The 13,749-nt window shown below is 34.8% G+C and overlaps 1 protein-coding gene across 3 annotated transcripts; it reads right to left on the reverse strand.

Moving 5' to 3' along the window:
* Positions 1-10,248: 10,248 nt before the first annotated feature.
* On the reverse strand, positions 10,249-11,892 carry LOC115765300. Of its 3 annotated transcripts, none has more exons than XM_030708794.1 (3): positions 11,790-11,892; positions 11,319-11,657; positions 10,249-10,691 (listed from the first exon to the last, which is right to left on the reverse strand). In XM_030708794.1, exons 1-3 carry the CDS (start codon positions 11,808-11,810, stop codon positions 10,434-10,436), a joined length of 618 nt encoding a protein of 205 aa, XP_030564654.1. In that variant the 5' UTR covers positions 11,811-11,892; the 3' UTR covers positions 10,249-10,433. The 3 variants fall into 3 exon arrangements, with proteins under 3 accessions (XP_030564654.1, XP_030564655.1, XP_030564652.1); XM_030708795.1 differs by having other exon boundaries at positions 11,319-11,671; positions 11,790-11,879; XM_030708792.1 differs by having other exon boundaries at positions 11,319-11,887.
* Positions 11,893-13,749: the final 1,857 nt, after the last annotated feature.

Consider the following 13,749-nt stretch of genomic DNA (forward strand, 5'->3'; position numbering starts at 1 on the left):
AAGGAGGAGGAGGAGGACATAAGGTTACAACGCGTTTGCAAGCGATCCCGGCCAAGATGAATATACATTGAAAAAGAAAAGGAAAAGGAAAGGGAAATAAGGAAAAGCAAAATAACCGAAATGATGATGACCATATGAAAAAGTGTTACACACAAAAGTTACACGATAATTCTTTTTAGTGTATTTTGACGTAGGCTCACAGAAGCATTTTTGAACTTCAATATCAGTTTTTAGTATTAGCCAGTAGAGCGTACGAACGATCGATCGAACCAAGTCTCGATGTTGATAATAACAATAACAATAACAATAATGATAATGATAATACAAATAATGATAACACTGATAACAACAACAATGATAATGATAAAGTTGACGATGCTGTTAGATGTAACATTTTTTTTTTGTTTTTTTTTTTTTCTCAAATATGCTGCTTAAAAACACATCGGATGCTATAAACAAACGATCGTCGAATAGAATAGTTAAACAACAAAAAAGAATATAAAAGAAAAAAAACAAGATAATACCATATACATATATATATATATATAACCTACGCATAGACATGCTTTTCTGAAAGCTTTCAGCTTTGGCTTTATATACTGCTCTATATAGTTCATATATATATATATGTATGTATGTATATATATGGATATATGCTTAGGTGTATCTGTAAGATAGTGATTTAAATTGGATTTCTTTAATGTGATATTTTTTGATTTGATTTTGAAGCAAGCAAAATGCAAGTTGGAAGCAAAAACTATAAACGATATGTTGATAATTAAGTAGAATTAGAAGGGAAACGCGGAAACGCAAATGGTTTTGTTCAATCCCTTTTGCCCCAAGCGAATCCTCTTTTATCCTTATCCTATTTTGTACATATGCTTAGGATCTAAGTTTCTATTTACTTAACCATGAAATGAATAACAACAAAAACAAAAAAGAGAACAACAAGGACAAGACAAAAACAAAAAAACACAAAAAAAAAAAAACAAAAAAACGGAAACGGAAACGGTAAACAGACAAAGTTGCAACGAACGAGCCACTAAAAAGGAAACCAAACAACACGAACATGTTATACAAAAGAGAAGGATATGCGCGAAATGGGAGTGCAGGCAGTTAGCGGGAAAGAAAGAGAGAGGGAGAGAGCTGGCAGCATGGTCGCCATTTTGTGCGAATGTCAGAGAGAGCAAGAGAGAGCGAGAGAGAGAGAGAAGGAAAGCAGAGCGAATATAAGAGTCAAAACACGCAGCGATTGCTTGAAAAGATAACTTGCAATCGCAGTTATTAGAAGAGCAAGAGAAAGAAGAAGAGTAGGAAGAGGAGAGGAAGAGCAGGAAGAGCAGGAAGAGCAGGAAGTGAAGAAAGAGAAGCAGTAGAATTGAGCGCGATTTTTGAAGCAGCGCCAAAATGAGGGCAAATGAAATGCAAACTCTATAAAAAAAAAGAAATACAATTTTTTACATATTAAGGTAATATAGAGTTACTTTAGGCATATATATATATATATATATATATATATATATAGATCTAAATATATATATATATATATATACATACACTTATATCTTTTTATACAATTAGCTGTATAGTTTTTTTTTCACGATCAACGACAAGAATACATATATATATATGTATGAGTATATATCCTTAGCTAGCAGAACGACGACGAGAACGTCTCAAAAACGTTACAAATTCACCGATCATTGATAGATCTATAACGGGTATATATCTGTATAACTGTTATCGGCCGCAATATCGGTGCAATAGCTTTCCTAGACATACGCAAGATGCGCTTAAACAATTTTTACTGCCTATATAGAAACACGATGCGCGGTTTATGCGAGTTTTTTTTTTTTATTTTGCTTTTTATTTTTTACTCCATAAATATTTTGGATATAAAGAATTATATATACATAGATATATAGAAACCCTTTTCAATTTTACATAATGAACATGTAAACATCTTTATACAAACTTAGAAATTATTAAAACGTATTTTTTTTGCCCCCAAACACATACTTGATATATGCTATATATATATATATATATGCTTAGGATATATCTTTAACAAATTTCTAACTATGCATATGAAATGCGAAACGCGAAGTCGAGAACGAAAACAAGATGAAGAGGAAGACGAAGAGGAAGAGAAGGAGTAAGACGAGAATGAACGAGAAACCATTAAAAAGAAAAATAGAAGCACAAGGATAATAGGAGCAATAGGAACATATTGTTAGATATACTACTAAAGAAATAGAAAGAAAGGAGGAAAGAGAGAGAGGGAGAGAGAGGAATAACAAGAAAATGTAAAATTTTTGGCTGCTTAGTTTGCAAATGTTTTTTGAGCCGAAGCAAACTTTGTCAGCTGTTCAACTGTCGATTTTTTTTGCTAATAAGAGGAGCTATATATATACATATATATATATATATATATATCCGTATATGTATGCATGCAGAGGAGTTACTGTTATATATATATGTATATATATGCGGGATACAATTCAATAGAATACTTACAATAAATACTATTCAAATACTTTGTGTTGGTATCGAAACACAATACAAACAAAAAACAACAACAAAAAATGAAGTCAAAAACTTAAAAAAAGAAAGTAGGAAAAACACAGCTTGATGCGAAAACTGTTATTTAGGTTTAATTTGCTTTGTTTTTGATAAAAAAAAAACGACGACAACAACAAGAACAGCATAAGAAACACACACTAACTAGAAACTAATAGGAAGCTAGTACAACTAACTAGAGTTACACACACACACACACACTTACATATATATATATATGTATATATATATGACATGATATATATATCTGATCGATACGTTTCAACGAAGTTAGTGCGTAAGTAGCTTTTTTTATGGGCACTTGTTCTTTTTTTTTTTTTTTTTTTTGGCAAATAGCGCTCATGGAATATTCAACAAATTGTTCAACATATATATATATATATATAAATATATATGAATATATATCTAGATATATGTATATATAATTGATTAGGATGCATACACGACATTTGTATATGTATTGCATTTTTTGCTACTTGATGTTTTACCTGGTACATCTGGGTTCCTAACTAACCTAGGCTTAATTCAAACATACAAGAATTGCTGGGACAATTTTTCTATTTTTCTAACAGGGCTTGCAAACGCGTTGTATATATATATATATATAGGGACAAGCATATTATTGAATACACGGCAAACAAATACTATTATAAGAAACTATATACTTAAGCAGCTGCGCACCTGTCGCAGCCCTCCCCCTACCGCTCCCGCTTCCGCTCCCCGACACACATATATATATATATATATATTATACAATGCTATATTGTATGCACATATATTCTTTTTTTTTTAATATTTTTTACATATATATATATATATACACACACACACAGATATATATATGCTATATACTTATACACTTTATTTAACTCGATATTAAAAAATATTAAACAAAAAACAAAAAAATTGTTATATGTTAAATGCTATTCAGGTGTTTAAGCAACTTATGGAAAACAAATTCAATTTTTATATAAAAAAAAAAAAAAAAAAAAGCAAAAAAAAAAAATTGTAAATCTATATTTAAAAAAAAAAAACACATATTTTTTTGTTGTTGTTAAAACCCACTGTAAATAGAAATCTCGTTAAACACTAGTGACAAAAAAAAAAAAAAAAACAAAAACAAAAAAAAAAAAAAGAAGAAAAAACCAAAATCAAAAAGAAAACGATACCCAATATTTTCATACATTTACACTAGCCTCAGATACAGAAAAACAGAAAGAAAAAAAAGGAAAATAAAATACAATAGACGAAGAAAAAATACCAGTAATAAATTCGGGACGAAAGCGCCGCAAAGAGCAATAGGCTTAAGCAACAGAATATTGTACAACAACAACAACACACACACACAACACACATACACACACACACACACTTAGTTTCCTATAGCATATACATATACAAAAAGAAAAAGAAAAAACAAAACAGAGTTTAAATACAATTTGAAAACCGTACAAATTTATCTGCAACAATAAAACGAAACAGACAAACAAAACAAAACTAAAACAAAAAAAAAAAAAATGGAAAAATGTTATTAAAAAATAAAAAAAAACACAAAAAAAAACAGCAACAAAAAAGTAAAACAAAAAACAAAAACAGTTACAAAAAGCAATTTCGTTAATTTGTTAAACTTAAAACAAAGAAAGAAAATTAAAATAATGTCAACTGCATTTTATACAATAATTCAATTTAAATTAATCAAATATATATATATTTTTTTGAATCCAAGTGAAAACACAAAATAACAACAAATAAAAACAACAACAACAACAACAACAACTGCAACCAAAACCTCTAAATCCTCGCATATAAAAGAAAGAAAAACAAACTTGCAACACGCGTCTGTTGCACTGTTGCATAAACACTTTTACGTTTATATAGGTTTTTTATTTTACAATTTTTATACACATTTATTATATATATACACACACACACATATATCTATATATATATATTTAACGTATGTATGCATAGTTGTTGAAATAATTGATAAAACTAAAACTAAAACTAAAACTAAAACAAAACAAAACAAAACAAAACAAAACAAAACAAAACAAAACAAAACAAAACAAAACAAAAAAACACTAAAAAAAAACCAATGAAATCCCAAAAAAAGGAATAAAACGAGAAGAAGAAAAAATCACTAAAAAATGCTTAGGAAAACAATATTTTTTTTTTTTTTTTGGATATTGTTCAATGTGTTTTTTTTTGAAACTAGTTATTTTTTATTTGGCCTTCTTTGATAAATATAAATTTAAATAAATTTGAATACAATTTTTAAATCATAATTCATCTATATATATATATATATATATATATATACGCTATCTTATATACCTATATCTAATAATTTTAACTCGTTATTTAGTTACTTATATTAATTGAAACACGATTTTCGCCCTAATAAATGTATATATAATAAATGCATATATATATATATATATGTATATATATATGTATCCGTAATTATATATGCTTATGTGTGTATATTGATATACCCGTAAATAAAAACAACACAAAAAATGTTTAATTTTTATTATTATTATTATTATTATTTTTTTCTCTTTCAAAATTGATGCTTATCAAATTATACAATAAATATTTGAACATACCAAGAAATATTGAATTCTTTGCCAATTGATTTTTATTTCGTTTCCACAAGTTTTCTTTTTTTTGCATACTTTTCGAGCAGGCTAGAATCTTAGGCACATTTCCCCATTTTCCAGGGAAGCTGCATACTGGGAATCAATGCAGAGCCCAAACCGTTAGAGCTAGAGAAATCTCCATTTGTTATAGGTTATGTTTGGTCGCAAGGAAACCCTAAGATTGGGACTTGGACAAATTCGAGCATCTGGAAAAAGTTAAATCTTTCAGATTTTTCTTGAATGTGTTCAAACAATTTGTCAGATACTTTGAAAGTTGTTGCTTATCAAATAGATTTTGAGCTTTTGCTGCTTTGGGCCCGTCAATCCAGAGCATGATTCACACACGCAGCAGAGAAGAGATTACACGCGGGGGTAACCCCGCTCTCTTACCCTCTCTCTCACAATGGTCTCACCGCAGCGTGAATCCAATTGGATCTGTCGCCGTTTCTAATCAACTGCAGTAAGTGCTGCCGTGCACGACCCCGGTTAACATATGTATGTACATGTATGTGTGTGTGTATAGAGCGCTAACCACGCCCACGCAGCCGGCCGCCCTTGGACAGGCACACCTAGGCGGGCGACACGAAAAGTTTATTTAATTCAATCAATGCTGTTGTTGTTGTTGTTTTCACTTTTAATGTGTCGCTCGCCGGCAACAAAAACAGCAACAATTTTAACAACAACAACAACAACAACAACGAGGGCAAATTTGTTTTGCCGGCAAACTTAATAAATAATAACAAAGCGACAACAACAACAACAACAAAAGCGCCGGCCGCTGAATGAATTGCATGAGAAACAAGCAGCAAAACATAATAAACAAAGAGCGCTTCAGTGGAGAGTGTCCGACCAGCAGATACCCTGTAACAAGCACGTCGTTCTTATGGCGAGTAAATCGTCTTGAATACCTCATTTAAAGGTCATATGCACATATAGATAGATATATTTACAAAATAGTTAGTTGCACTCCATAATACCCTTTCACGCAAACAGCTGGGCGTATAGGAGACTATGAATAAATAGACGCTCTTTGAATGATTTCTAGTTTTTATTTATTTACTTTAATCATGCGGGTTTTCTTTAGTGCTTTACGTCAATCATTACGTTTCTTTAGTGATAATTTTGTGGCACGTTTTTAGATTTGTTATTTATTTAACTCCATTTTAATTTCGCGCCAAGCGCACTTCATGTACCCTACAGTTTCGACAAATATCTATCAGCAAAGTTGAGTTCGATTGATATTGTAAACTTCATCATAATGCAGCATCTCTTTACTATTTAATGTTGACTTGATCAAGAAGAAATGCTCCTTCTGCCTGTTACATACCTATGCACAAAAGCATTCTACCCCATTTTCAATGGGTTCAGGGTATACAAATATTTGTCGTATCTTTGGTCCGCGTTGACCTTTCCATTTGCCTGGACAAATGTACATGCACATACATACATTCATAGTATGACAATTAAAAGTGTATTGGAAAAGAGCTTTCAGATAACGGAACACTAGACTGATAGAAGTACAGCTATTCGTTGCATTCTGTTTGCTGCGTGGCAAAAGCTTTCACACAACTCCAATGGCAACCTTTCTGCATAGTGTATGCACACACACACACACACACACACACACACACACACACGCGACGCGCACAAACGCACACACTTAACAGTTGCCGGCAAGCTCGTAGCAAAAACAAAAAGCACATTCGCGTGCACACCCTGGCTGCCAGAGAGAGCGAGAGAGAGAGAGAGAGAGAGAGAGAGAGAGAGACAGAGAGACCGAGACAAAAATTGTGCAAAATTTGTACACTCTGACCGCGATCGGTCGCTTTATTGGGTGAAGGTCACACCGGGCTGTGCTGCTCTGCTGCGTTTTTGTATTTTGTTTATCTTTGCTTTTGTATTTTTTTTTTCTCTTTTTGTTCTGTTCATTTGCTGGTCTGTTGTCGCTGCCGCCGCCGCTGCCGCCGCCGCTGCCGCCGCCGCTGCTGCCGCTGCTGCTGTTATTCTCAACTGCTTTCTGTGCTGATCGCTTTGACATCACGTCGGGATGCCGCACGAGCTTAGAACGGATATAGATTGAGATATGGGTGCAATGCATATGATGATACACGTAAGATACCCTATTCCCGAGATTAACAAAAGTAAACTAATATTATTGAAATCCAAAGCTTTTTTTATGCCAAAATGTATTTGTTTTATTTTGTTGTTCATATCTTAAATTAGGTTTGAAAATATTTCAGTTTAAGATGTTCACAGTTCTCTTTTTATGTTCTTTGTACTATTTGTCCAAGTTTTGCAAATAGTTCAAAGAAGAATCGAAGATAGCTGCAAGCGAAAATAACGGCAATTCATGACCATAACGGCACCATCTTGAGCGGTAACAGTGACAGCTACGCCAAATGTCACTGTGACTGGCTCAGCACTGGAACGTTGCGGTCATTTATTTAAATTAGCTTTACTTTGTTTCATTCGTGATTTGACTTGTATTCATTTTGTTTCGTTTTGGATTCTATAGCGGCATTGTCGTCTGGTTTTGTGGGTATTTTGAAATTCATAAATTTTAACGCCTCTGCGCGCATGTGCAGATACTTATGGCTGTCACTGTTTAGCGTACATTTTTTGTTAATTTATTGCTTAAATTTATTTGAATTGGCTAAGTGGTCGCCTGTTCTGGACATTTTTCTAGCTTCCGACCTTGACCATTAAAGTGAACACACACACACACACACACACACACACACACACACACAGAATAGTACTGAAAGCAACGCAAAAGAAAAGTACAAAATATGTATAGAAATGTTGAAATAGCCTTATTTCAAATTGCTTTTTCCATTTTTGTATTCCATGGAGTTTTGTTTAAATGTTAAAATATTGTATGCCAACAACAAGAGCCAGAAAAAATCACATAATGCTATACATATATATATGTATATAAATATATATAATTGTATCTATATAAGTAGGTACGTTACGCAGGAATTTAAATACGCAAAATACAAAAATACCAATTAGTATATACTATTAACAATTTTCACTATATGCAGAGTTTTATGTAAATAACTATTACAATATTTACGATTGATTGATGTATGTATATAAAATTATATAGCCATGCTTTACCAATCCATAAACTATAGCTAACACATAAACAAATATTATGTATATACGATATAGGACATATAATACAACCAATATAAACAGAGTCAGGAAATTAATCGTTATATTCATATATATATATAGCATCTAACAAATTGTAGGCAGTCTTTTCTGCCAGTTATCTACATACATATTATGTTTATGGAGTATACATACATATATATATGCATATAGTATGTATAGCATATATATGTGTTTATAGAGTATAAATACATATGTGTTGGAACTGTTGCCAGGTTGGCAATGTTGTCTACGGAGAGCTTAAAAGTTGTGTAAAATGCCCGAAAGCACGATAGAGAAGATTTAATAAAATTAAAGGCCAAAAGCCAACCAGAAAACAAGTCTGTGTACACTTTTCTTTTTTTCGGGGGAAATCCTTTTATTTTCAGATGTGCCACAAATTTTAGTAGAAGAAGACACCCCTCATAGTCAAACTAGACTCTTTTTAAATCTAAACTTCCAGTTGGCCGAATCGTAACTTGAACTATATAGAAAACCATCTGAACGATCGGTCCAAAATTGAGTTGTTGTAAGGATTTATGTGCAAGATATTAATCCTAACTGAACCTGGAATATAGTTCAAACATGCACCTTTAGTCACCTTAACACTACTATACCATATAGCCTTAATGGGAAGAATCGATCCAAACATTTGAGAAAATGGCGGAGGGGACACTCAACAGGTTTATCTAGCTCAAATTCGATATTTATCGATATTATGGAAAGATATCGATATATATGAAAAGATTTGCCTAGCTCTTAGTTTCCGAAACAATGTGTTCACGTAGACAGATAAGGCTAGATCGATCTACCTTGTCTTCTGGATCAAGAATGAGATCGGAGATGTTACCTTCATGCTATAAATCAATATATTAACGTAAGCTAGACATTTGTATAGTTCAATATCATTGTAAAACGTATCCTTTATTTAGCCAGGATATACTGCAGAGATGGCATGCTTCGCGATGGGCGTGGCAAGGTGAGTGTGGCAGCCGCCAGCTGTAAGCTATAGCTGCCACATCCTCGTCCTGTATGTCACATAACTGGCCCAGCGGCTTTTTAGCCCTCTTGTTAAAAACATTCAGGCTGTGTTTCAATGTTGTTGTTGCTGTTTTTTTTGTTTGTATTCGTTTCTTATTTTCTTTTTACTTTTAATTGCGTATAGATTTCGATGCCTGCAGCTTGCAAGCGGGACAGGTGTAATTCCTCAATATGAGTTGCCAAATCGCCTGCAAAGGGCAGGGGCAAGCTGCGAGTGAGGCCGACAACGAATATTTAATGCCCTTACTTATCAATGATTATACTTTTCAGATATTTGTTTATATTTGTTGCACACCTTCTGATATGGAATCTCCTGTGATATGATGTGTTCGGTTTTCTAACTGCTCGTGCTTCTAATACTCTTTTTTTTTTTTGGCAAATACACAGTTTTACTATTATTCTTTGAGAACTGAACAACTGTTCGGTTGCTGATAATTATCAGAACTTTTCCTTAACTTGTTGAGAATTGTAAGCAAAAGCAGCACCACTCTTAACTTAACTTCCTGGAATGTGGGAAAACAAAAGCTATGCGCTGTCGCAAGTTGCACGCTAAAGCTGAAGGTCCTCAGCGAGGAACTACTGACAGACCGACACACAGACGAGTGTGCTTATAAGCCAGGGCAGTCTTGAGGATCGGTTAGCGCAAGGTGTTTGCTAGGCACGGGCCCAGCTGTAGTCGAACCTGAAGCTGTACCTGCCACATGGGTACTGATTAAGGTCCGCACGAGGAGGCCAGTCAGTCAATGTGCGTGCCGCTTAATTGAGCTTAATGCAGGAGGCAACTGGCCGACTGAAGGGCGCGGCGGAGCGGGGTGTGGAGGGTAGAAAACTCAGTTTGATACAATTAGGCACTGCTCCACCTTTTTAATGATAACCATTCAATTTAATGAGACCCAAGGGGTGCCACAGCTTGAATTGAGTTTGCTTGACTTGAGCCGTGAATTGAGTTGATTTGTGTGGAAATGAGTTAAACACGAGTTGAGCCAAAGTCGACATGCTTGAGCTGTGGTCTTAGTCCGTAATGCGAAATATCGAATCCTTGCCAAACACACTTAGGGTGTCCACCATGTTATGTTTGATGGCGTTCTCAAAGACCGTCTTGATGCAGTTGACCAGGGCCAGGGTGCAGAAGAGCCGGATCATTGGATAAACCGCACTCAAGTGGAGTGTCAGCCGACCGGTAAGCACCTCGACCAGCCAAACGAAGAAATCCAGAGCCAGCATCAAGGTATTAAGTATTAACCATGGTGTAATATAATTTGGCTTAGTCTGAATAATAACAGTATAAAGTGGAAACAAGAAATAGCAGTAATAAATACCCATCCAGATAAGAGCTCTGATCTAAGCAGCTGAAAGTTTCCACTCTATGCGCATATGTGCTCAGGACTGCAAATCGTGTTAGAGTTGAGCCGGTTCAAACCCAAAATTCCCATAGTTAAGATTAACTGTGCACCAAGTAGGCAATAAAGAAAGTATCTGAGCCGGAACTCGTTCTGCCAAAATGCAATTGCATATTTAACTAACTTCGGTGTTTAAAGTCCGATCCTAATGAAATATTCAGGGCCTAACATGTAACATTCAAAAGTATGTACATACCAAAGCGCAAGGTTCTAAGATTCCTCTTTTGGAGGAATGGGAATGTATCTCAAAAGTGAAATATTCTAAATTTGCATATGCCCTAGAAGAGCCTACATATCAAGTTTGGTGTTTCTAGCCTTTATAATTCTCGAGTTATACATCTGGAAATCGATATTTATCGATACTTCAACAAATGGAGGCAGTTATCGAAAGAAATGATAAGCAGACAGGTAATCAACTTTATGAACATTATCCCAGCAAACTACGGCTCAGATAAGAAATCTCTCTGCAAGGGTATTTGAATATATTTGCACTCACATTGATCAACGCATAGATCATCAACATCCAGGCGTAGCTCATGATGAGTGCGCCCACCAAGCGACCCCTGCGGAGCACCTCAACGTCGAATACAAAGAATTTACGGGGTCGCCACATCTCGAGCGGGTGGCTGGATACGCAATAGATGTGGACACATTCGCCCACGCTGCGGTAGGCGCCAGTCAGGCTGAGGCCTAGCACCAGCCAGAAGATGTATGGGAAGAACTCGTACCGGCATGGGGTGCATCCGCCAATAAACTGCCAGAGCTGATGCCAACGGGTGACCGGGCAAAAGTTCCATATGGAGAAGGAGCGGCACTTGCTCTCGGTCACGCGAAACTGGAATTTGCGCACTTTGAACATTTTTAACATATATATATATATATTATATATATTATTTTTTTAATATGGTGTATACAAATCGTCAACTCGATGTCGAAACTATTAGTTGAAATGCAATTTTCCACGTACTTTCAATTTGAAGCGAACCATGCAGTTACAAATTAAATAAACATATACAAAAGTAAGAATGTTAGACGCTTTTAAAAAATAATACTGACTACGGATTTAATCAAAGGCTCAAACTTATACAATGTTAGTAATCTAAATCTAAAGAGTTGCTTTGTTTTTCGGTTTGTTCGCTGAGCAACTGAGTATCTACTGGGTATCTACTGAGCGTTCCAACGAGATGAAATAATAATCTTACTGTCCATCTATTAGCATGCCCCCTACATGCTCTTTATGCACTATTTCCAAGCGATTGTTCCCATAGATACTATATAGTATTGTCGACCGATTTGACATGGCTTGCGAGATATGTTGGCAGAAACGTAAAGCACATAAGTTAGCTAAAAATATCTTGAGAAACAGAAACATTTTTCATACAAAAACTAATTTTTCGATCAATTCTTCTTCTGATATAGTAGGCCGATATGTATAGTAGATTTGGTCTCACGTTTCAGGCAATTGGCTTGAAAAATCAAAGACATTCTTGTACTACAGTTTTATTTGGCAGCCATATATTGTAAAGCGATTGCGATTCTGATTGATACTGATCAAGAGTTTCTATCATTTTTGGGGAGATCTTTTTTGGAGTCTAGCGAAATGATATCTCCCAGACGTTCAATACGATTGGTGCATGCACTAAGGACAGAGCATCAACTTCTTAGATACGCGACTAACCTTTAATTAACGCAGGGTTATCAAATAGGGTCTGATGGGGTTCCGAGCTAAGCTACTTTTGCTATTGATTCTATGTGTATATACGTGTCCATTGATTATTTTCCAATTAATGTGGTTGGACTCAATTAAAATTGAGCAAGCCCGCATTTCTATAGTAACTGGAATCGTATAAACATCAAATCGTTTACAAACAATATTAATAGGCAGAAAAAAATACAAAAATGAATAATAATAATACGCAAGGGGAGGAGTCGCCTTTAAATTGGGAGGAAGCGAAAACTTAAAACCAAACAAATGGGACAATTTATTAAACAAATAAATGCTAAGGGCTACGAGCTGGAGGGTGTGTAAACAAAACCCTCACCTGGGTGCTGGGTCGGACCCGGCGCCGGACTTGGGTAGGGGCATTAAATTAGTCAGCCGCATTGCGATACGTTTGGTAATTTCCCGGCAGTCACAACACTAACAACGTGTGTAATTAACTCGACACACACACACAGCCACAGATGTGAGGAAGTAGGCTTATTTCGATATAATTATAATAATGCTAGTGCAATAATTGCGAGGCTGATTCACAGCAAAAACAACAAAATTGTGAGTACGCCAGGTGCACACAAAGCGAAAACAGGTAGGCGCCAGCTAGGTGCTTGGCTGCCAAATGACAAAGACGAAGATGTCAGAGGGCTCGTTAAGGGCAGGCAAGCGGGCGGGCGAAGTTCTCTCGACAGGAACATAGATACTCAGATATATCTATGTGAATAACTTTTATGGCCGGTAACCAAGTTATTGTGCACCCTTTTGCCGAATGTGCGACTCTACACTGAGCAAAAATTTGACAAGTTTTTGCCAATGTTCAAATAAATATATGTATATATATATAGAAGTAAAGACCTGACTGTTGTCTTGAGTGTTTAAAGGTTCGGTTAATTGTTAGTTAAGCCATATTAAACTTAATATGTATATTGGTAGAAAAAAAGTCATATAACTTGAATATATCTATATATGTATGTCTAAGCTGTATATTGATGAAGTATAGATTAATAATAGTAACATTATAGTTGTTCCTTTCCTTAATGCTACATTAATTTGACAAATAATGTTGGTTATTTTCTTGATTTGATTTTGCCAATATAAACCAGATTATAGCCATGTATATTTCTCCCCAGTTTCTGCCAGTGTAGTTGAATTGCTAACATGTATCTTGGAATAATAGCATTCAGTTTCACGCTGCGGCGTTGCATTTTTATGG

This window comes from Drosophila novamexicana, unplaced genomic scaffold (assembly GCF_003285875.2).
Source record: "Drosophila novamexicana strain 15010-1031.04,08,12 unplaced genomic scaffold, DnovRS2.1 tig00000960-arrow-arrow-pilon, whole genome shotgun sequence".
NCBI lineage: Eukaryota > Metazoa > Arthropoda > Insecta > Diptera > Drosophilidae > Drosophila > Drosophila novamexicana.

Coding starts and splice junctions, on each gene's coding strand:
- LOC115765300 (XM_030708792.1), bottom strand. CDS start 11,690: ATGTTAAAAATGTTCAAAGTGCGCAAATTCCAGTTTCGCGTGACCGAG. Junction 10,692..11,318: donor TGATCTATGCGTTGATCAAT/GTGAGTGCAAAT, acceptor GTTATTATTCAG/ACTAAGCCAAATTATATTAC.